Genomic DNA, 22,416 nt, shown 5'->3' with positions numbered 1-22,416 from the left:
GGATGAAGGGACAGTGTATCCCCAGCAAGTTTGCTGATGAGACAAAACTGGGAGGAGTGGCTGGCACACCAGAAGGCTGTGCTGCCATTTAACAAGATGTGGACAGGCTGGAGAGCTGGGCAAAGGGGAACCTAATAAGGTTTAACCAGGGCAGGGTCCTGCACCTAGAGAGGAATAAACCCATGCACCAGTACAGGTTGGGGGGTGACCTGCTGGAAAGCAGCTCTGCAGAGGAGCTGAGAGTCCTGGTAGACAAGTTAGCCATGAGCCAGAAATGTGCCCTTATGGCCAAGAAGGCCAATGGCATCCTGGGGTGTAGTAAGACTGCAGTCAGCAGATTGAGGGATGTTATACACTCTACTCTGCCCCAGCAAGGCCACATCTAGAGTGCTGTGTCCAGTTCTGTGTTCCCCAGTTCAAGAAAGACAAGGAATTACTGGAACAACTCCAGTGGAAGGCTATGAAGATAACAGGACTGTTATCCTCTCTTATGAGGAAACACTGAGAGACTTGGGTCTGTTTAGCCTGAAGAAGACTGAGGGGGGGGGCCTTATTATCAATATTTATAAATATCCAAAGGGAAGGTGTCAAGAGGATGGGGCCAGACTCTTTTCAATGGTACCCAGCAACAGATGGGCACAAACGGGTGCACAGGAAGTTCCATCTTAACAAGAGAAAAAGACAGAGCACTGGAACAGGCTGCCCACAGAGGTTGTGGAGTCCCCTTCTCTGGAGCTATTAAAAAAACCATCTGGATGTGATCCTGTGCAGCCTGCCCTAGGTGAACCTGCTTTAGCAGAGGGTTTGGACAAGGTATCTCCAGAGCCCCTTTCCAAGTCCTAACATTCTGTAATATTCTCAGAAACCCATAGCCAGGCTATACCTATTAGCACGTGCCAGTCCTGTCCCGCTGCTCAACCGGTTTTCATTGTCTTATCCTTCAGCATCTCCCACCCACAGCTCAGTGAACAGGATCCCGCAAACCCTCCGAATCCCAACTGCCAGGACCCGGGCAAACAGGCTCCCAGCCGGCTCCCGGAACGGAACGGAACGGCTCGGGCCGGGCCGGTCCAGCTCAGCATACCCTGACCCGAAAACTGTCGGGGCCTACATCCAACCCCCCTCTCCAGCCCGGCACCGGAGCCCCCTCGGCCCGGCCCAGCCCCGCCCGCCCGCCGGGCCCAGCCCCGCCCGCCCGCCGGGCCCAGCCCCGCCCCTCGGCCGGGCGGTGAGAGCGTGTGGCGCCGCGCTGGGCCTGATTTACGGCGGTGCTGCAAAGGGCTCCCCCGCCGCGCCCCCAGCGGCTCCGCCACCACCAACGCGTCGGGTGAGTGCGGCGGGGCGGGGCGGGGAGGGGCGGCGACCTTGCGGCCGGTTGAGGCCAGAGCCGGAGCTGGGCCCGGCCCCGCTCCGCCTCGCCAAGGCCCGCCAAGGCGGCGACCGAGGCGAGGGGAGCCGTGTCGTGTCGTGTCGTCTCGCGTCGCGTCGTCTCGCGTCGCGTCGCCGGGGGCCCTGCGGCTGGCCGGGGCGGAGAGGGGTGGGTGCCCCCCCGGGCGGCGGGCGGAGATGGCCCGGTAGCCCTGCGAAATCACCGGGAAAGTTTCCCAAGTTTCCCGGAGGGGCTGCTGGGGTGACTCGGCCGCGGGCGGGCGTGAACGCGGGCTGTTTTCTCTCACCCAGGGCCCGGAGAGGAATGCAACAGACGGCCCGGGATGAAGGCAGGCAGCCCTGGCCGGAGCCGTTCGGCAGCGTCAGCCTCTGCCTCCCCTTCCGCTGCCCGCGGTGCGGCGACCACAGCCGGTTCCGGAGCCTCTCCTCCCTGCGGGCGCACCTGGAGTACAGCCACAGCTACGAGGAGAGGAGCCTCCTGACCAAGAGCAGCCTCTTCTCGCCGCTGAAGGACGCGGAGCTGGTCTCCCCGCCCGAGCCCGCCGCCCAGGGCAGCCCGGGGAGCCCCGGCAGTGCCGTGCAGCAGAAAAGGCTGAGTTTCTGCGAGAGCGGGAAGCGCGGGCAGGCTCTGGAGCTGGAAGCCGAGCGGCCCGTGTCCTACGTGTCAAACTATGTGTCGGCTGACTCTCCCTGCGAGCAGGTGCCAAAAACCGGCCTCACGGCCACTGACTCCAAAGCCTCCTTCGAGGCACACGTCAGAGAAAAGTTTAACAGGATGGTAGAGGCCGTGGACAAAACGATCGAGAAACGAATCGACAAGCTTACCAAAGAGCTGGCCCAGAAGACGGCGGAGCTGCTGGAGGTGCGGGCAGCCTTCGTGCAGCTCTCCCAGAAGAAGCAGGAGGTGCAGCGGCGGGAGCGGGCTCTGAGCCGGCAGGTGGATGTGGCGGTGGAGATGATCGCAGCCTTGAAGCAGCGCCTCAGCGAGTCCGAGGAGGAGCTCCATCGGAAAGAGGAGTAAGTGGGGAGGCAAGAGCTGGTGGCTTTGCGCGGGCTGGGCGAGGGAGAAAAACCCTGGGGGGGAGAAGAGGAGAGGCTGCTCGGTTGCTTGCTGGTTATAAAAGAGGCTGGCCCTCACCAGCTTCTGATCGCTGCGTTTCTGGAGCTGTAGCCCCTGTGACCGTGGCTTCTGAAAGGCGGGGGACAGCTCCCCGAGCAGGTAGGTGGCTTTCATGCTTGACTCCTCAGAGACTTTTACACCCTCTAGTGCCTGTGCGGTGTCCATGGTTTCGTGGGGTTAGGGTGAAATAGAAGCTGTCATCAGCGTGTAATCTGTTTGACATTAACACCTCTAAGTTGCGATCTTTTTAAGAAGAGATGGGTGGGTAAGTGCTGGAGGAAGTATGCACAAGTACTCAGCGGCACATTTTCCCTAAAGGCATCCCACCAGGATCAGCAGTGCTACCCGAGGAGTGGGATGGCCTTCCATGCAGCATCAAAGCTGTACTGGAACCAGTGCTGAAAAGGCCATGTCCAAGTACGTGTTTTGGATGGACACAGAACTGTGAAACTGGAATAGCTTTATTTGGAACAGGAAGCAGATGCCAGAATTGTTCTGACTAACCTAGGCCATCTAAAAATGTGTTAGTGATGCATCAATTAAAAATTTAGTGATAGCTAATATATTATTTATACATGAACTGCTTAGTTTTTTCAGCACTTGCTGAAGTATTTCAGGCTTTTCAGAGCAGCATAACTTATTTTAGAGGAATGCAAATAAAGAGCCTTGGTGGTGGAGTGCCTCTAAACCAATTCATCAGCTTACAAAGAGAAGATAAGAAGTGCTAGTTGCCATGACGCTGATCTTAGAAGAAATTAGGAAGGTGGTGTAGGAATTCAGTGTAGGAAGTTTGGAGGGCTTTCATCATTCCTTCCTCTTGTCTAAGGACTACAAAGAAAAGATGATGGCTCCTATATAAGTGGGAGTCAGTTATCTTGAGGCAGTGCTGTACATTTCCCAGAAGGGACAGCAAAGGTGATGGGATTTAAGCCTCTGGGATGCATATCTTCCTTGAAAAGAAAAACAGAGCCTCTGATTTTTGAAATATCAGGGGATCCTCCTAGAAGAGAAGATTGAAGGACTCAAGATGAAGCTAGAGATAATAGTGGAACTGAGACAGATTTGAAAGTAAGCAGGAAGGATGCTGTGGCGATGACTTGCAGTTAGAAGTGTAACAGTTTTGGTATTCCCATCTAGCCAAGCTCCTATAACAGTATGTATGATTCATCCTACTTGTTCCAGAAAACTCTCTTAGAGAAGGAGATTGCTCTGTGGAGCTTCTTCCTCCTCTACAGACTAGAGAGGAACCTGAGGTAAGCAACTGTTTTAGGTTGGATGCTGAACTTCTAGTACCCAAAGTTAATGGTATGACTCTTACCCCAAACTAAATGTGGAGTGTGGTTTTTAAAATTCAAGGTTTGATATCCACATGAAAAACATGACTGTAAAGGGAAAGCAGAAGCCATTCAGTGGAGCAAAACCAGAGTGCTGCAGAAGAAGAAAAGAGCTTGTGGAAAAAGGGGAAGGGAGTTACCTGGGTAGAAAAAAGGGGTATGGAATGGGGAGGGCAATGATCTGTGAGAAGAGCAAGGCAGCAAAAGTTGTGATTTCTAACTGCATTAGGAAAAAGCATGAGGAAGAGGCTGCTTATGCCCTTGGCAGACTGCTTGCTAGTAGCAGTGACAGGCTGTGTTTCTGAGGCCAGAAAAGACAACACAGAAGGACAACACTGTCCTTCACACTAGGACATTGCCAGGCTCAGAAAAGGGGCAGGAGCTCAGATGATTGCTCTTTATAATTCTAGGAACATCCAAAGGAGGAAGGTGAATGTGTAAGCAGATAATGAAGTAGCTCCTAAGGTGGTGTTACAGGGAAGAATGAACATTATTTGACTAGTAAGAGACACTAACCAAAAGAGGTAGCTGCTCAAGAGCCTTCACCTACATACCCAGGGTATAGTTCTTCTAGAACAACTCAGTAGCTTGCTTCAGCTTTCAATAAAGAAGATTAAAAAAGCCTTGGAAGTAAAACCAAACAGCAGTGAGTCAATAAATATTACACAGTGGTGTGTTCATTTTTGAAGATAAATGAGCCTAATGCTTGCTCGTGGGTAGGACGAAAGAACTATCAGCTCAGGGTCCCAGGGGGAAAAGAAAAGAGTTGATGGTATGTTCTTGCAAGTGCCTGTGCCTAGCTCCATAGCATTGCCTTTGTAGAAGACACTATGAAGGTACTCCATGGAGGCTGTGAGGGTAAACAGGCTGTAAAACTGAAAATACATGTTTTGTTTGGTTTTTTTCTTGTCCAAGTGGTTCCTGCACTTCCCATCATGGCAGATTACCAAGGATAGTGCCATAGAAAAAGACACTATATGGATTCTTCATTAAAAGGTCATTATATAATTAGTAAATTGAGAGAGCAAGTAAGTATAAACAATGCTTTGTTAAAGCAGGACAAGTACTGACAGGGGCAGCTTTTCATACTTGAACCTCTAAAAATGCCTGTGACACTTAGGTTTGTGCCAGTAGACGGGAGGCACTGGATGGTACACTCTGAGAGGAAGGGACGTTCATTACTCTGGCAGCAACACTGTCACTTTTCTGATGTCCTTATGGACTGCTGGTAAATTCAGAGATCTGTCTGCATGTTCACTGCTTTGTGTGTTCAGCAACTTACTCATTTGGTGTGCTGAAAAGACTTTCTCCTTCAAAAAAGGAAGATCTCAACTTTGGCTTGGATTTCTGGAAGAAGTCCAGATGATTAGAAAGCCAAACAAGACTGCTTAATGGAAATTCCAGAAGAAGGAGCTTTCACTGCAGACTGTTGAAAGTCAAAGGCAGCCCTAAGGGACTACTTTGGTACTTGCTGACCTTCAGAAACAAATGCTTTCATCAGTTTCTTTTTTTAATTTTTTTTTTTTAAACAATCTTGTGAATATGGATAACTTTTCCCAAAACTAGCACTAATGTTGAGCCACTGTAGCTGAAAGTTATTTTTTTTTTTTATCTTTGTAGGATGAAAAATAAAACACTTTCTTGCCTGAAAAACACCTCCTTGTAATCCTATTTCTAAGGAAGTAAAAAAAAAACAGTCTTCCTTTGGTCTATAAATGATTATCTCCACTAGCAAAGGTCATCAGATAGATGTGAAAACAGAGAGGGTTTATAATCAATATGAGTTTCTGGATCTCAAAGAGACTGAGGTATGACTACTATAGAATATTCTGAAGGCTTAAAAAACCCCAAAAAACAAAAAACCCCAAGCTGTCCAAAATTCTAATCCAAATCTTTGAAAAGGTCACAGAAACTATTTTTTAAAGGCTCTGTAGAGAAGCTGACAACTTTTATGGAATCCCTTCAAGTAGTTCTTGAAAAATAACAATGTTCTGATCTTTATCAGAACAGTTAGAGGTGTTTATATTGCGCCCAAACTTGAGTGTTCATCCCTATCCACCTATTATGTAAGAATCTTATATGAATGGACAGTGACTACCAGAGATCAAATGACTCCATAATACTGAATTTAACAATTGAATTTCTTTTCATCCTTAAAATGTGCCCAGATAATCCAGGGATCTATCTGGGCTACTGGGCTAGACTTGTACCTACATGTTAGAATGGAAGAAATAAGAAAATATGGAAGTAGGACGTCTTTTCAGATTTAACTATAACTCCTGACCTAAAAATTGCCTACAAAAAAAAAGATGGAAAAAGGAAAAAGTTTGGTTTAAGTAAGTTGCTTCTTCAGCAGGGTATACAAGATGATAAAAAAAAACAAAACGAAACCCAGTACAATTGCATGTTGGATAACAATTCCAATTTTGGAGTCGATTGTGAAGTCAAATAGAAAAGCTAAGGGAAGGGAAAGGAAAAATGTGCATTAGCAAGAATAATTTGGTTAGGAAGCCTCAAGAAGGCAAAGAGAGGAGAGACTGAAATTCTTTGTTTAAACATTTTGGTTTCTGGAAGGAAGAGATAGAGGCCTTCTAGAGCTCACATCTCTCCTTTCTGCTTGGTGTAGCAAAGACAAGCGTCATACTGCTGTGGTTCTGGCAGCCCTCAGCAGAGGCAGTAGATCTGAGGTCACTTTGACTTGATGGGATTTAATTTCTGCTTCTCTGTTCTACCTATAGAAACCCATATATCCTGAGCCTCTGCTTGTACCATGCATGTGAGGTAGATACAAGTGATCACAGCCAGAAGCTGGTTGCTCTGATGTGGTCTTCAGGTCAGAGCTCCAACAGAGTTACGTTGTCATTGCTATCAAAGCACCATTTTCAAATGGCAGCACTAGGAGCTTTTTACTGTTTATTCTCTCATTCCAGTGAGAGGGAGGAGTGTTGGGTTTGGCTGCCAGCAGGCACAGAGCTGCCCATTCAAAGAGTCTGTAGGGTTATTGAAGCTATTTCTCTAGACCTATCAGTTGTTTCTTTTGTTTTGTTTGGCTTTTCTTTTTTTTTTCTTGATTGTTTTAAGTAAACCTATAGCAATCCAGAAAAGGCAGTGGTAAAGCAAAGATGTCATCTTAATTAAACTGTATTCTTGTTCCCTTACCAAAATGTCTCTGCTAATGTGCACATGCTGTGACACTACTGTGATGCCCTCGTGAAGATGAGCTTTGGTGAGAGGCAAGATGGGTGGCAGTACCACACTGACAGCACTAGTACACAGTTGGAGTTGTCTCACTCTAAAAACAGGTACTCTTGTGTCACTCGTTCTCATATTTTAAAATTCAAAAGCCCAAAGCTTTTTTATTATTATTTGGGGAAAAAAAAGAGAACAGGTTGTCTTAGAGAAGCAAGCACAACTACCAGAGACAGGTCTCAGTTCACCAACCTGCATCAGCTGGCCCCCGGACAGTTTGGATGAATGATGGCTACAGGTTCAAGCTGTAACCCAGAACTGCTGAGCAAACACATGATTTAATTGGAAAATGTGCTCTGACAGGGATTATTCAATGTCTGATGAAGGGTAATGCAACTCCGAGCACCATGATCTTAAAGATAACACAGAAGCCTGCCCAGAGGGAATAAAACTATGTTGAATAAGGTACTATTAAAAACCATTGAAACTGAAGCCAGCTAAGAACTTAATTTATAGAGGACAATAAGAGGCTTGTTTCTGTAAGTTAGGTAAGAAGATGAAACTGGTAGAGTTTGTCTTTCAGTATTTGCATTTTGAAGTCATGGTCCTCAATTGGAAGCTACCTTCAATGGTGACTTAAAACAATTTCACTTTGTCTCCTAATTATAGGGAAAGCACATTAATGCCATATCTCTGGCAGTAATTTTTTTAGCCAGTCCAATGCAATTGTTTGGAGACTATCTGGTCATGCCTCTGCTAGTGCAAGGACTGTTTCAAAATGTCTGTGGTGGGGGGTAGTTGTTCTTGCCACTGCCTTCACCTTAAATTTTCAAGGAATAGATCCATCTGTGCAAGTAACATCCTGACAGTGGGATTAAGAGTCTGCTCTTAGAGGTCACTGCAATTTACACTTGGAAAAAAACAGCTTTCCTTTAGAACAAAATTCCAGTTGCACAACAGAACAATTTTGATTTTACTCTAAGTAGAATATGACCACAACTACACATTGTTCTTACACCCTCAGTTTCAGGTGGTCATGTTCCCTCTTCCCTGTTTCCTTTCATCTTCCCACTCAAGAGATTACTCCCCCCAGCTGCATCGGTTCAAGTGTATCATGACTGTCCCACAGGCTGGCTCTGTGACATAAAGCATTTGGATCTTCCCAGTGTCATTTCAGGGCTTGGATCTAGAGCATGGCCCACTGAATGGGTGCAACTGGTAGGACAGTGACTTTATGAGGGGAGGTATGAACCTTTTAAATTGAGTGTGCAAGAATGCAAAACCACAACCAATAAGTAACAGATTGCAGCCTTCAGGCAGTAACACCAGTGGTTAGTGGTGTTAATAATACTTATTAACTGTATGTATTTTAAATATTGTCACAAGTAAGTCACTTCACTGCTTACCATAGTAGGAACTTCCCTGTTCTAAGGTAAAATAATGCAAGGAGTTGGTTTTCTATTTAATTTTAGGCAGAATTATTCCAAGTGCAATTCTTAAAAGGGATTTGATACTTGGGTGCAGAATCTGCATAAAGCCTCATGCTTATCTCCACCTACAGAGCAGTTGCAGGTGTTGAAGTTGCTGTAAATAGACCTGGGACCCATATTATGTGTCTGTAGGAGGGCATGGTGAGAAATCATGTGCAATGTGAGAAATCATTAGCCCTTCTTGTCAGTTGTTAAGGAACTGGAGCTGTCACAACCTCTCCATCTACTCTGTGCATTCCATATTTAACTGCTGAAGCCCATACAAACACTAGGGGAATTTGCAGGGTCCATATGCCAGCAACTGCTTCAATAAACAGCAACTGCAGCTCACTAGGCCTGTGAGGAGCACTGTATAATCTAGTGGTAAAGGCAAAAGAATAAATGTCACCGAGTCAGTCTGTGATTTATAATGTTATTTACCACATCTCATGGTGTTTCATGACAACAGCCTCCATAAAGAATGTTTCAGGAAAAGTTTCAAGGCAGGCTATCTGTGGTTTTTCTGTGAAGGCAGCTTGGCTGCAGTTGGAATGCGAAACACCAAACTATTTAAGCCTGGTTAACTGTAACCAGTCTGGTCAACTCCCTGGCAGAGTCAGATTAAAATAAAAGCTTTTGCAGCTTTCTTGCCTACCGTGAGTCTTCTCCTTTCAACTTGTTTTTTCAGCTGAGCACATTCTGAGTTGCCTGCTGCACTGCTGTAAATTTCCCCCTTCCTACCCCAACTCCTGTGACTCCAGAGAGCTCTTCTCTGGTAGTCTGGCAGTACAGGCACCTCCAGCTCCTCCCAGACATGTCCTGGGTTTCATCCCCCTTTGTCTTTTCACCTTGCTTGCCTCTCCATGTCACCACAAGCCACTGGCAATTCAAGGTGCCCTCTGATCTCTGGGCAGCAGCAGTGATTCCTCCTCCTGAAAGGTTTTGTCTGACAATAGCACCCAAGAAAAACCAAGAAACCCACATTTTTTTCTGCTTCCCAGTCACAGCCCTTTAGCAAAACATTTTGCTATACAGCATACCTGAATATTAGTATAGTAAGCTATTAGCAAACAAATGAGATGACTCTACTATCTATTACAGACATTTACAGGGATCTGAACAGCACTGAGCATCTACTCCACTCAAAATTTAGTGTCAGGATCTAGAGGTTACAGTGAGTGCCAGGGTGCAGCCACGTGAAAAGGGGCAGGAGGCTGCAGGCTGACATGGGCAGAGAGCAAACAGCAGAGAGGAGAGTGGGAGAGATGATGCTGCAAGCAGAGGAGTTCAAAAAGATTTGGTAACTCTACATAACCTTCTCTTAATATAGCAGTAGTGCTCCAGATGTTGTAGAGCAGTCTGAGTGGGGAAGGAGAGACCTCTCATTAGAAAGGGCAATTTCAGGACTGAGACAAACTTTCACAAATTACTCTGTTTTCAGGTGAGTGCTGCTGCCAAGGCTGTTCTGCCAGGACACAGAGCCCAGTGGGCCTCTGCTGCTGGGCTCTGGTTTATGTCTCTACCATGTGGGTCCCACAATATTCAGCTCAGCTTCCCCCAACTTCATGAGGAACAGCCTCTGACCTCTGTGAACATCAGTCTTTTTACAGGCATAAAAGCAGAGAGTAAAAGATTAAAATCGTATCATATAATCCCAAAAGAACTGGCAGAGGCCTGAAGAAATAAACTGAAAGTAAAATAAAGAACATAAGCAAAAAATCATCACAGTTATGTAGAAATAGTATTGAAGGGAGAGGGTCATCAGTATGGCAAAGAAAAAGTCTGGGCAAACTACAAGAGATAACAAAGGCAATTAAACATATAAACAGATGCTGCAGAAAGCTACATGAGTTGTTTGAACCATTTCCCTATTGTTCACAGTAGGAGAAGGGTAAAAATTCTTCTGGGAACTCCTTTCAGGTAACCAGGGCATAGCCATGACACAGAAAGAGCTCTCCGAGGATGAGGTGTTGGAGCACTTCCTACACTAATAAGTGCTAATAAGAGACACTTATTAGCAGGCACTCCTTGGGGCTTGATGGTGTTCTGAGAGGTGAGGATGAAGTGGAAACAAAGAAAGTAGCTGAACTAACAGAAGTGTGGCTTAGCAGGACATGGCATGTGCCTGAGACCTAGTGGGAGAATATATTCTGTCTTTATAAAGGGAATTTACAGAGTGCTGGTACCATTTCAACTAAAAGGAAAATTTTAGGTAAGTTATTAAAGGCAGGTTCATAGGCTGTATAGAGGCAGCTAAACCGACAGAAATGATCAAAGTGCTACTACTGCTGTTAATATAACAGTTCCTCCAAATAATGGCACGTAGGATGCCAAGTTATTTAGAGCAGTCTAGAAAGCAAGAAAAATACTAGAGAATTTATTCAAGCTAAGTGTTTGTTCTCTGCCTGGTAGTGATCTCAGTCTTCCAGAAAAAAACCTGCTTCCCCCTTGCTCCCTAAGGAGGTATTTGTAGCAAAGGAAAATTTGTGGGTGATCTGCTCATGCTCTGGAGCAAGCAATTAATTAATGCTTTTGAATTACTTTTTCTGGCATTTATGAACCTATCACCCTTCTAAAAACAAATGCCAAGTCCTTGATGCCTCCCACTGCAGCAAAGTGAACAAGCCAACAACAGCTGTGGAAGGTGCATCCTGGTGTCAGGGCTGGTGGCTCTTGGCACTGCCCCAGCCTTCCTGCTGGAGGGCCAGTGGCCTGACGGGCTGTGAACACTTCTGCTGTCCCAAGAGGAGGGATTTGGAGTTTCTGTCCTGAGCTTCCTGTCCACTGTAAGAGGAGCCTGCCAGGCTGTCAAGGGCTTCGGATTACTCCTATCCTAACACAAAGTGGTGTTGTGAAATCAAAGCAGTGACATTGCTGTAAGTACAGTGAGATCAAAGGCCAAAAATTGTCCTTGATAAGTTTAGATTGGCTTTTTCCTAAGCATTCTTTAGGCTCCGTATTATTGGGTTACTCTGGGCAATCTAATAACTACAGAAACTGTACAGAGCCTTGAAATGGAGTGGAATAGCTGAGCTTAACAAACAAGTGCTTCTCTGTTTCTTAAGCCAGATTTTGTGGGAAAGTTAATGTAAACTAATTTTCATTCATCCAAACAATACATTCTTGGTTTTACCTCTTTTCTACCATTTGAGCAGCTGTGCAAACAGCCTCTTGCTGTACTATGCTGTGGTTTAGAGCAGGCAGACACAGCCTGAAGCCTCGATGGCAAATTTCCATAGCTGACAACTTCTTCCTAACTTTCCTTAGTGCAGACCAGCTCACAGTTAAAACAACTGTACTGAGTTAAACCAATGAAATGAAATACAAACTAAGCTTTGAAAGGCTCTTACTCTTACTGCTACAAACTGTTACCTGGTTTCTGCTTAAAATGCTTTTTCCTCAGGTGATATTTCTACCAAGCAATCATGCCTTGTTCATTTGGCAAGCAGTCATTCCCAATTCCTACCCCCTCAGTTTTGTACAAAGCAAAAATTACCATGGTTTCATTGGCAGAACAAGAACTGGCTAGTCTGGCATTTATTAACCAGGGAATTCCTACATGCTCAGATTTGCCATTTTTTCTCAAAACATGGTTCACTCTGTAACGAAACTTCTCTGACACAGAAACTTGTGGTATCAGAGGTCCAAATGGTGGGCTGATTACTGATAGTAAATTGATGGTATGCAGAGCACTTAAAACAAGCTATCTCAGTACTGAGGAGAGACATTTCCGAGTTAGTGGTGTTCTCTGTTTCTTCCAGTTGCATTGCCAGGCAAGACACATTTCTAAACTCCTGACCTAAAACTTGCTTTTCCCACAGATATGCTCCTTGGTCTATAGTCTACAGATTATCATTTAATCTCCTGTGCTCCCACTAGCTTCAGATCATAATACTGCATTTTGATGTACTTGGATTGCAGCCAAAATGAAGTTTTCTGTCCACAGTAGCATCTTTTAAGTTAGGAAGCACCCCAGTAGTGGCAGCACTAAAGTACCATTTTAAGATTGTGATGAAGTGGGAAGATGAATTTGGGGGTTCATCCACTTCTCTTCATGTTTCAGGGCTGAAATTTACCTGGGTGAGTTAAAAAAACCATAAGGTGGCTGTAGCTATCTCCAAATACCTCGAGAAGTGATGCTGGATGACATTTCTCCTCTGTGGACCACTAAGAACTATGCCCAGGAGATGTGACAAAACCAGCCAAACCTACTGCCCATAAACTTAAATTCAGCATTCAGGGTTCCAGATCTTCACTAAGCATCCACAAAAAGGTTGAAATCTTTTAATGGATATGAAGGACAGTAATTAGCCACCATGGACTATCACCATGAAATAAAGGAGAAGCATCAGCACCAGCAGTTCTTTCACAGCAGTGAGACCAGAGCCTTTCCCATTATTTAAATGTAACCTCTTTGCAATGTTTCCATCTTGCAGAGAAGTTGTTACTTTCAACCATTTCCTGGAAGAAGCTGCAGAAAAAGAAGTGCGGGGAAAAGCCAGGCTCCAGCACTTCATTGAGAACCTGTTGCAGCGTGTGGATCTGGCAGAAAGGCAGCTAGAATATTACCAAAATCAGCAGATGGTGTGCAACCACACAAACATCAGCGAGCACGTGGTAAGCCAGCAAAGTCCTTTCCTTTACTGCTACCCACCAAAGGGAAAGTACCTGAGTTTTAATCTAGGTGGTCTCAGTGTGTCAGGCTGATTGCTACTCCTAACAGATCTGGGGTTGTAAAGTGTTGTAGACACGTTTTATTTTTGGTTTAAGCTGCTGCTTCACAGGAGTGAAAGGAGCAAAGAGTGTGAAAGCAACAACAGCCAAAGAGATATTTGCCAGATATTTTTTTTTTCCAGCTTTGGCTATTACAGCTGTTGCTTTAGCAATAAGCTGTTTCCTTTATGACACTCAGTGACTTGGCAGTTTTTTGATGTATAAAGATTTTCAGGAAAGATGTGGATCCCTGCAGAGGACCTGTCAGCCTGCTGGTGAATCAGGTTGCTTTCTGTAGTTACTGATCTTGGATCTCTTAGAAATGGTGAATGGATTCCCACAGGCCTGTCCCCCACAGATTAGAAACCAAAACTATATGAACATTGTTTTTTAAAATACATCCTTTCTTTAAAAGCTTTCATTATTACTACTTAAACTCAGAATTTTCCTTACAATGCATTACATTTATATGGAAAGTTTTAGCCACATGACTTCCAAAGAACATTTCCATTTAAATGAAGACTCAGTGCTGAGTAATTGCTCATCCTGGGATGTGAGAGGAAAGGCATTTGATCATGCACAGCATGGAACAGGTACACACAGTGGAGGAAAGCAAAGGTTCCCATAGCCACTTGGAAGACAAAGAGCTTTAGGTAAGACCTGAAATAATGTAGATGTTCTGAAACCTACCACAGGACTTCTCAAACAGCATCTGTAAGAACACAGAGGGTGACAGTAAGGATGAACTTCAGTACTAAATAGTCTTCCCTGCTCTTGATCTGTTTACTGAGATCCCTGGCTCAGCAGTGTCCTTTGGAGAAGACACTGATTTTTGAGGCAGCTGCCCTGCTTTCTGAGTGACTTCAGCATTCCTTTAAGGTCACCCATCCAAGTGTTGACCTGCCTGACCTTCAGGAGGTAATGAAAGAAAAGCACACCATGAGATGTCTCCAGACACCATCCAAGACAGACGACAAGCAAAGTCAGGCTGGGCAAAAAGCCATCTGCAAAGTGTGGACAATACCAGGGACAGAGGGAACATTTATGAGAACATAATCATTTTCAGATGCCAACTCTGACTTGTTTGGCTCAGTGACTTCATTAAATGATATTCAAAGTCTCAGCATAGTAACACTGAGGAGAGATCAGTACAAAGAACTGATTTAGTACCCAGACCTATTTAGGCTGAGCTGGCATTAAGCACCTCCTTTCCTGACCCCTACTAAAAGATGGACTATGCAAAGTGTTTCCACACTGTGAACCAAACTGTTGTGAAAAATTAAGTCATGAAAAGTTGTGACCTTAGCTGGTCTCAGGATTTGGGGTGAGAAGGGAGAGAAATGCTTGTGCTGTCACTCTCCACCATTCAGTGCTGTTGTAGGGCAGAGCCAAGGGCTCATAGCTGGAGTTTCCTAGCCACTTGTGTGGAGGAAATGTGTCACTGCAAAATGAAAGGCTCTCAGAAGGTTAATTCAATACAGCTCATTCAAGCACTGTCCTTTATTAATTATCTTGAATACTAATTACTTCTCATTGTGTCCATACTGTTTAATCTGATGTGAGAGATCTTTGTTCAGCCCACACTTCTTTAGCAATTTACTCTGATTATACTTATGATAAAAATAATGGGGAAAAAAATCCAACAGCTAACACCTGACATGTTGTGAATTTTAAAAGCAGGTGTAATAAGGTGAAGAAGTAATAATCTGTAAAAGTGCTTTTTTTCCCCAGTTTCCTTCATTAATTTTCTTCTAGTATTAGCAGCAGGTGAGAACAGAAATACAATTTTGAAGACTGCTTATATTTTATTCTTGTACTTTGATTACTTGATAATGTAATATTAATAACCTGTTTCTGTTTTCTTTGCAGTTTACAGACATTTCATTAAATAAGAAACCCAGATGCCTGTATGTATATCTTTATATTTTTCTCTTACTTAAATACACTAACTTGATGTGCTTACACTTCTGCTTTTCCATTTCACCCTATTCAGAAGCCTGAATCAGGTTGGGTTTGGATCAGGTTATATACCCGAGCATGATCTATATTTATGTCATATTGTGAAGGAAAACCAGATTTCAGCTAAATCCAAGCTAAAATCAGATTTTCTTTAAAGGGAAAAAAAAAGTTTCTGTTAAATGAATAACTCCTTCTTGCTAGCTGTAATAGCCTACTGCAAAGCTGCAGTAGTTGAATCTCTTCAGCAAGCACAGGCCAAGTTTCAGCTGAAAATATCTTTAACATTCTGTAGGTAGGAGAGAGACAGTTGTCATTTCCTAACAGTAGCACTATCAACTTAAAAATCACGTGTAAGCAAACAAGCTCCCTGGCAAAGCAGGGACACTAATGATATCAGGTTACTCAAGCAGCTGTCCTGGGAGCAGAACTAATTTGGGTTGGTTTTGTGTCTTTGCAACTTGGTCATGAGTCCCAGCAGCTGGTTGGAAGCATCACACTTGGTCGTTGGCCAAGTGGTGATGAGGCAGTGCATCCTCCCTCAGGGCAACCTTTCTTAGTGGGGACACAAGTTTAGGTCTTTTTCCCATTGCTATTGCAGCACCACAGGTCTGGATCTTCTGTGTCCCTGTCAGATCTGTTTGTGTTTGACCAACAGGTTCAGGAGTTACTGGCAGACTGAGACACATGAACAGATGGATGGGCTGGCAAATAAACTAAAAATACAATGTACAGCCTACTGTGTTGGGCGGGCTCTTTTTGATCTTTGGGTTGTTTTTGTTTTTCATATATCTTAGTCCTAGCCAGGCAACTGGCCAAGTACCCTTCTGCTGATAAACAAAGTTTTCATTAATAACTAACACCATGGGGCTTTAGCTTTGCTTTTCTACTTTTTATAGCTTTTATACCTTTGTTTCTTTCCCCTACTGATTTGAGATTCTGGAAACTCTTGGATTGTTCAAAGCAGATTTTTAGTTTACTACATGTACACTTTTCAGGCTTCTAGATGCCATAATATGATTGGAACCAAGGAGAATAAAATCAAAATACAGCCAGTGAATTCAGTGACTGCTGTGAGATGAGTCCTGCTCACAAGTCTTTGGTCTGAATATAATGTAGTTTGGTAAAACCCATTAATTGCCAAAAGGCATATATGGAATTCTTTAGAGTTTCTTATTTAACAGGTGATATTCTTCTCCTTTGAAAAGACACTGTCAAAACTTGAATCTAGTAGTAGCCTTTGTTTGAGGTTACCAGATTAAAAATATCCCGGCTTGGCCTACAAAGCAAGGAGGATAGGAAAGACAATTCTCAGAGAGGCAGAAAGTTTTATTTTGTTCTCCCCTTTCATTTGCATGCACACCAGCTGTTTTTATGAGCTCTAACTCAGCTACATACATTAAACGAGGTTTTAATGAGATGGACCAGCTAAAAAATTGGGAAGCATTATTACCGATCCAGGGGTAATCTCGGGGGGTTTAGAGCTTCCAATGGCTTATATTATTTGAGATCAAAAGCTGGACTTGCAATCCCTTGTGCTCCAAAGGTCTCCACCTTGCTGCCCAGTTCATTTTCTTGAAGTTTCTCCTGTCTGTTTTCAGAAAATGCCCCACTGAGGGCACAGCAGACCTTTGCTGATGCTCACTAGGCCATTTCTCAAAGGCTTTGAGACTCTCCTGTACATCTCTGCCCAAACTGACTTTAAATGCCAGCTCCCATTGTGGAGAAACTAAGAATTGGGTCTTTCAAAAGCATGAGGCCTGTCCTGAAAAATACCTGATGTTTATGAAATGCAGCATGAATAGGATTGTTCTTAAGTGCCTTTGGCAGTGGGTTGTATTTAGTCACAATGTTTCAGTCTTTCTTGGTAGTGAGGCAGTATGGAGTATGGAACATAGGAAAATGCTTTAGTAGAAGTTCAGGCTCTCAAAGTCACTTGTATCAAGGAGCTGATGCTTTCAGTGAAAAAACATTGCCTGCATCTAGAACTGGTGACATGGCATTCCATGTGCAATGACCTGCATCTTCATTTGTTTAACATACCTTCTTACCCTGATTGTGAATTAATGACAGACATCCAACTTCTCTACCATAAACCTGTTCAATTTAAGTAGTTTCTCTTAGAGAATCCTCTCTGATCATACTAACCTCAATTTTGTTCTGGTTTTAATACCATCATTTAGTACAGCAGGGGACAGACTAACATCACCTGCAATAATACCTGCATGTGCATTGAGAATAAATGATGTAACTTTTTCACCTTAACAACATCTGAGAAAAACGGAGCACTACATCTTTGAACAACAGCTAAGTAATGGATTGTTCCAAACAGTGCCCCAGAAGTTATAAACTGGAGGGGCCAACACGTATGCATTTACACAAGTAATTTCTAACACCTAGCAACTCATCAGAGCTCAGGCCTGCACCATGCTGGCATGGCACAGAATGTGTAAGCTCCAGCTTGGACCTGCATGGCATTTCCCCCTGCCCCAGAATTTTCCCACAAAGCTACCAGACAGGTAAAACTGTTCTGTAGGTAAGGCTTGGTTCCTGTGCTGTCAACTGGCTCTTGCTGCCTCTCACCAACCAATTCAGTGGGTTTTGTGACACCCTTCTGGTCTTTTAAAGAGGAGACAGCTTGCTGAGCCACCATAATACTATGATAATGTCGTTTCCAGAAATACTGAGCTAGGGAAAATAGCCCTGTGGGAACCCTTAAGAGATCAACTTGTACATCAACACATCTGTTCTTTGCTTCAGTCACAGTAGCTGGGCAGGCATGAGCCTTACGTTCATACTGCTGCTGTTACATTGCATGTATCTGCTGTAAAACATTTCTAGATTTATGTGAAAAGGGACTGTAATGATCTTAACTTAAATAAACTGTGAAGCTGTGCTTTCAATGTAAAACTTCAGCAGAGAGTATGGTTCAGCCTTTGCAGCACCAGGCACCCTGCTGTCACTCCACCTGAGCTCACTGATTTCAGCAAATCCTGCTGGACCTGAACCATGACAGAGAGAATAAAGAATTGAGCTTACTTTGACCTTTAAACTTTCATACCTTTCTTCCTACCAATTTGTCTCTTCCCCTTTCCTCTTCTCCCAAGGCTGAAATTTCCCTAGATGTGTGGCCAGCACAAAGGCAGGGCAAGGACTTTCCTGAGCTATTTGCTGTTAGTAGCAGCCACAGTCCAGGGCAGTGCTGAGATCCCACCAAGAAGTCCCCACAGTTCCTGCACTTTCCAGGAACTTTCCAGTTCCTGTAACTTTCATACACGGGTATGGGTAACTGTTACCCATACCACGTGATCTTCCCAAGACCATAGGTTTGGTTGCTGTGAATATGTGCATCTTGAAAATCCCTGTAGATCATCAAGTTATGAGAATATAAGCCTCAATAAGGTCTCAGCACTCCAAATCAGCACAGTGCTATCTGAATGAAAGTGTAGATCAATATGCATGAGGAGTCCACCTATAACACATGTAGGGGTTCTTACTGTGAGGATTCTTATACTTTTGGTCATCGAGATATGTAATTCATCTTGCAACTCTTGTTTTTAACTTTCAGCCTGGTCCTGTAAAATAAGGGTATTTCTGTCTTGAAAAATGTATGGGGTTGGGATGTTTTGGGACATCTTTCACTTTGCAAGATTGAAAACCAGTTATTAATAATCACTATTATTAATTACAGGAGCAGAGGAAGTCAATATGCTTTGTACAACATCCCTGATGCAAAGCCCCATTCCTTTCAGAAAGGAAGGATCTTGTTGAAAAAAGCAAAGGATGAAAAAAACAGCTTGCAGCCAGTGAAATGCTCCTATGAACCTGTTGATTGCCCAAGAGAAATATGGAGAGCACAAAAGAAAGGTGAATCAGCCTGCTCTGCCAGGAAAGTGAGCTCAAAATCCAAGATGGGAAAAAAGGCCAAACCATTATAGGAATGGTTAGCAATATATAGTAACACAGGAGCTTGGCTTCAGTGGAACAAATATTGAATGAAGTTAATCATCCTACTTCTTCCTATCCATCTGGCCATGCCAAAACACATCAGATATAATATATAGAAATATATACTGTAGGGAAGATTTATATTATTTAATAATGCCATTCCCTCTTTGGGCACTATAAGAGAAGGTGACATTCAGTTTACATGGAGGTTTTTCTATTTATTTATTTATTTATAGAGCTTATTTTAATGGACTGCAGTTATCTTGCTGGGCAGTACTGTGGCTGTATGTTTAATTATTTTAGTGGCAGCATGTGGCTTGGTAATTTATTATCCATCTGTGCTGTTGCTGAAGTTCAGCAGAATCCATTTAATTGGCACCTAAATACTCAGTCTGTCAGCTTAGATAGGTACAAGATCAATGACTGGCTGTTACCTGTGCAGACACACTTAGATGCAAAAGGTCTGCTTGAGTTTCTTGAAGGCTGCTTGCAGCAGTAGATTGTTACTATGGATCTGCTGCCAGAAACCCAGCTGGGCACATTTCCACATTTTATTGCATACATGAAACTGCTCAATCCTGCCAGCAGCCATGTTGTCTGTAGGTGCAAGTTTGGGCTGCTCTGGTGTCTCAAGCACCACCTTCAAATTCCAGAAGCTTTATGGTTTTGCTTCACATACCAACCTCTGGTATCACTCAGTGAGGAGACCAGGAGCTAGGATGGCAGCCCAAATTTCAGCATGGCTGCACAAATTTCAGTACCGAGTGCCAGCAGCAGGTTGTTACCAGCTGTGGAGCAGAAAGCAAAAGGCTACAGCAATGTGTTACATTGCATGGCACCATCTTCAATGCCTCTGCTTGGTTTGAGGCATAAAAGGCCTAAAATGGCTATGATCATAACCAAAACCCTTCACAATTTTATCTCAGAAAAATCTTTACAGAGCTGAGAAATCTCTGAATTTCAACGAAAACCCCAAGAGCAAGGAGGTTAGAGACAAATGCAGGACAGGAATGAGTGCATTTACATTGGTTTGTGCCAATTAAAAGGTTCCTTATTTATCAGAGTATTAATCAAGATGATTTTTGTATGTACAGTTTTTTGGTAACATGAATCCTCATGCTGTGTTTACAGATATGAACATCCTGTAGATGTTATTGATAAGATTTGTTTTCTCAAGAAACAGAAAGAATAGGGGAGACAAGTCTGTAATTTATTTTTTAAAAGCTCATAACAGATGTAAATTGTTTTTGTGGAAGGTGATTTTTACAGTATGTGTACAAAGATTTGTGAAAAATGTTTTTCATTTTTTATAACTATGACCGTAAGCAGAACTGAGTATTAACAGACAGTGTATCACTACGATTACTGCTGCAATAAGCACCTGAGTTGCAATATTTTTAAAGCAGAAGATGACTGATCAGTCAGCTAGGATCAGATAACTACAGATGTCATACATTTGTCAGTGTACAAAGCTCCCAGAAAGTAGCAGAGTGAAGAGAGTATTATTCTCACTTTAATTTTAAATAGTGTATAAGGAACAATCAGATATATGTTTAAAGTTTCTCAACAATTTCAGTAGAAAGTCACAGTGTAAAACCAATTCAGCTATTTAGGTTGTAATGACATTTTAATATTTCTTGAACCACATTGCAAGGCCACACTTGGCCTTATGCTGGGCATTGTGTGTGGTGAAAAGGAGTTGTTAAATGTGTTGCATGGGTCCAATGGTGTGTTGCAACAACTGTCTTTGTCAAGCCACAAAATAGAAACATCCTTTAGTTTTTTCTATTGCTCCCAACATCCTTTACAAAGTTTTTGAAGATAATGAAGGTGAACTTTTGAAAGATATTAAAGTAAAATATATTCATCTGTTCCTTTATCCACTTGACACTGAAAGAATATTTTTATTTTTAAATGCCTATCTACTCTATTAGTCACCAAAGTTAAGTGCAACTACTAGTTCACAAATGAGATGTTTATTTTATTATTTATCACACTAAAATCCTGACAGTAAGTTGTCCTTTTAGGGGAGGAAGAGTAAGAGAGTAAAAGAAGTTGCATGTTCTTAAATTTTTCAAATCCTAAGTTATTGTTGTTTGCCAAACAATTGCCAGGTTAATTAGAAAGAAATTGCATTGTACTGTAACCCCTGGTAAAAATTTTTAGAACATAAACATTCTAATAATAAAGATGTATTTCTCAGATACTGTGTCATTTAGCTCTGTGAAAATACGTTACATAAAAGCCTACCCAACAACAGAGAAAAAGACAAGAAGGAATTGCTCTGCTTTGACTTCTTTTTATTCCTCGGATAAAAAGTACAGGTCAGTGAAGCTGGGCTGTGATTCAAAGTGCTACAATTTAACCTGAAAGACAGCTGCAGCACCTTGCCCAGATAGCTTGAACATGTCACTTGCCCCTCTAGTACTATAATGATGCTTGGAAATTATTCCCAAGATAACCTGCATGGTCAGATAACCTGCCCAAAGCAGAGGTGGGAGGAGTGGAGCAAAGAGTCAATGAAAATTAGAGCAGAGGGCTCCTGGAAATACAGGTGGTAAAGCCCCCCTCACATTGCCAGCTGCAGAATCATCATTTCATCAGGTATCTCCCTAGTTATATATGTGCCCCCCCATGGAGGAACCAGGTTCCTGTCAAGATGAAAATCCATAGGAGAGGTGCAGAAAGAAGCTGGACAGGGAGATGAGGTCCCTTTGGCACCTGAGGTCCTGAACAATGCTCATCAGGAGAAAAGGCTCCTTTCCAATTATGCTTACACAATTTACTAGCTCACTTTTAAAGTTAACATCTAGTAATCAGCCCAAGTTGACTGTTGCAAGGGTTTATCATGTTTACACTTCATGTCCCATCAGCAGAAGTGAAACTCTTGAGATGGACCTGTACATGCACTAGGCTGACCATAACCACTGACAGCTGGGAGGGACTGGGAGGATGTAACACTGGAACTGGAAAGTGACAATTTCAAAATATTTTTAAAATATGAAATCTGAAAGTGCTCTGACAAAGTTTACCACTCGTTACTGAGTCTGAAGCAAAGTTACCACAGTTTGCCCTTCGAGATGCATTCAGGACATCTGGGTGGTTTGTATCCTTTCATGACAGTGAAAGTCAGTAGGACCTGGATGTACAGGCAAGGCCACACCTTGCCTGTAACTAAAACCATCTCAGAGCAGTATGTATACTGGCAAGGCTCTTACAGGTGACCTTTCTGCTTAAAACAAGATGTTCAGACCAACATCTAATGTTACAGGCCAGGAAAACAGGCTAATTGAAACTT

At 43.3% G+C, this 22,416-nt stretch overlaps 2 protein-coding genes across 3 annotated transcripts in view; one reads left to right on the top strand and one right to left on the bottom strand.

The window, feature by feature from the left end:
- RTKN2 (rhotekin 2) overlaps nucleotides 1-22,416 on the bottom strand; it is a 136,443-nt gene that overhangs the window by 46,881 nt on the left and 67,146 nt on the right. The window lies entirely within an intron of this gene.
- Nucleotides 1,210-21,322, top strand: ZNF365 (zinc finger protein 365). Of its 2 annotated transcripts, none has more exons than XM_071749113.1 (5): nucleotides 1,210-1,327; nucleotides 1,681-2,406; nucleotides 12,938-13,118; nucleotides 15,084-15,121; nucleotides 18,862-21,322. In XM_071749113.1, exons 2-5 carry the CDS (start codon nucleotides 1,694-1,696, stop codon nucleotides 19,106-19,108), a joined length of 1,179 nt encoding a protein of 392 aa, XP_071605214.1. In that variant the 5' UTR covers nucleotides 1,210-1,327; nucleotides 1,681-1,693; the 3' UTR covers nucleotides 19,109-21,322. The 2 variants fall into 2 exon arrangements, with proteins under 2 accessions (XP_071605214.1, XP_071605215.1); XM_071749114.1 differs by lacking the exon at nucleotides 1,210-1,327 and adding an exon at nucleotides 1,347-1,537.

This window comes from Heliangelus exortis, chromosome 7, assembly GCF_036169615.1.
Source record: "Heliangelus exortis chromosome 7, bHelExo1.hap1, whole genome shotgun sequence".
Lineage (NCBI taxonomy): Eukaryota > Metazoa > Chordata > Aves > Apodiformes > Trochilidae > Heliangelus > Heliangelus exortis.
Note: the sequence above shows the minus strand (reverse complement) of the source record. Positions and strands in the feature narration are given on the sequence as shown.

Excerpts from the sequence above, each read along its gene's own strand:
- ZNF365 (XM_071749113.1), top strand. The coding sequence starts at position 1,694 with ATGCAACAGACGGCCCGGGATGAAGGCAGGCAGCCCTGGCCGGAGCCG. Across the intron at positions 13,119-15,083 it reads CAAACATCAGCGAGCACGTG|TTTACAGACATTTCATTAAA; the intron begins GTAAGCCAGCAA and ends TTTTCTTTGCAG. Across the intron at positions 15,122-18,861 it reads AATAAGAAACCCAGATGCCT|GAGCAGAGGAAGTCAATATG; the intron begins GTATGTATATCT and ends TATTAATTACAG.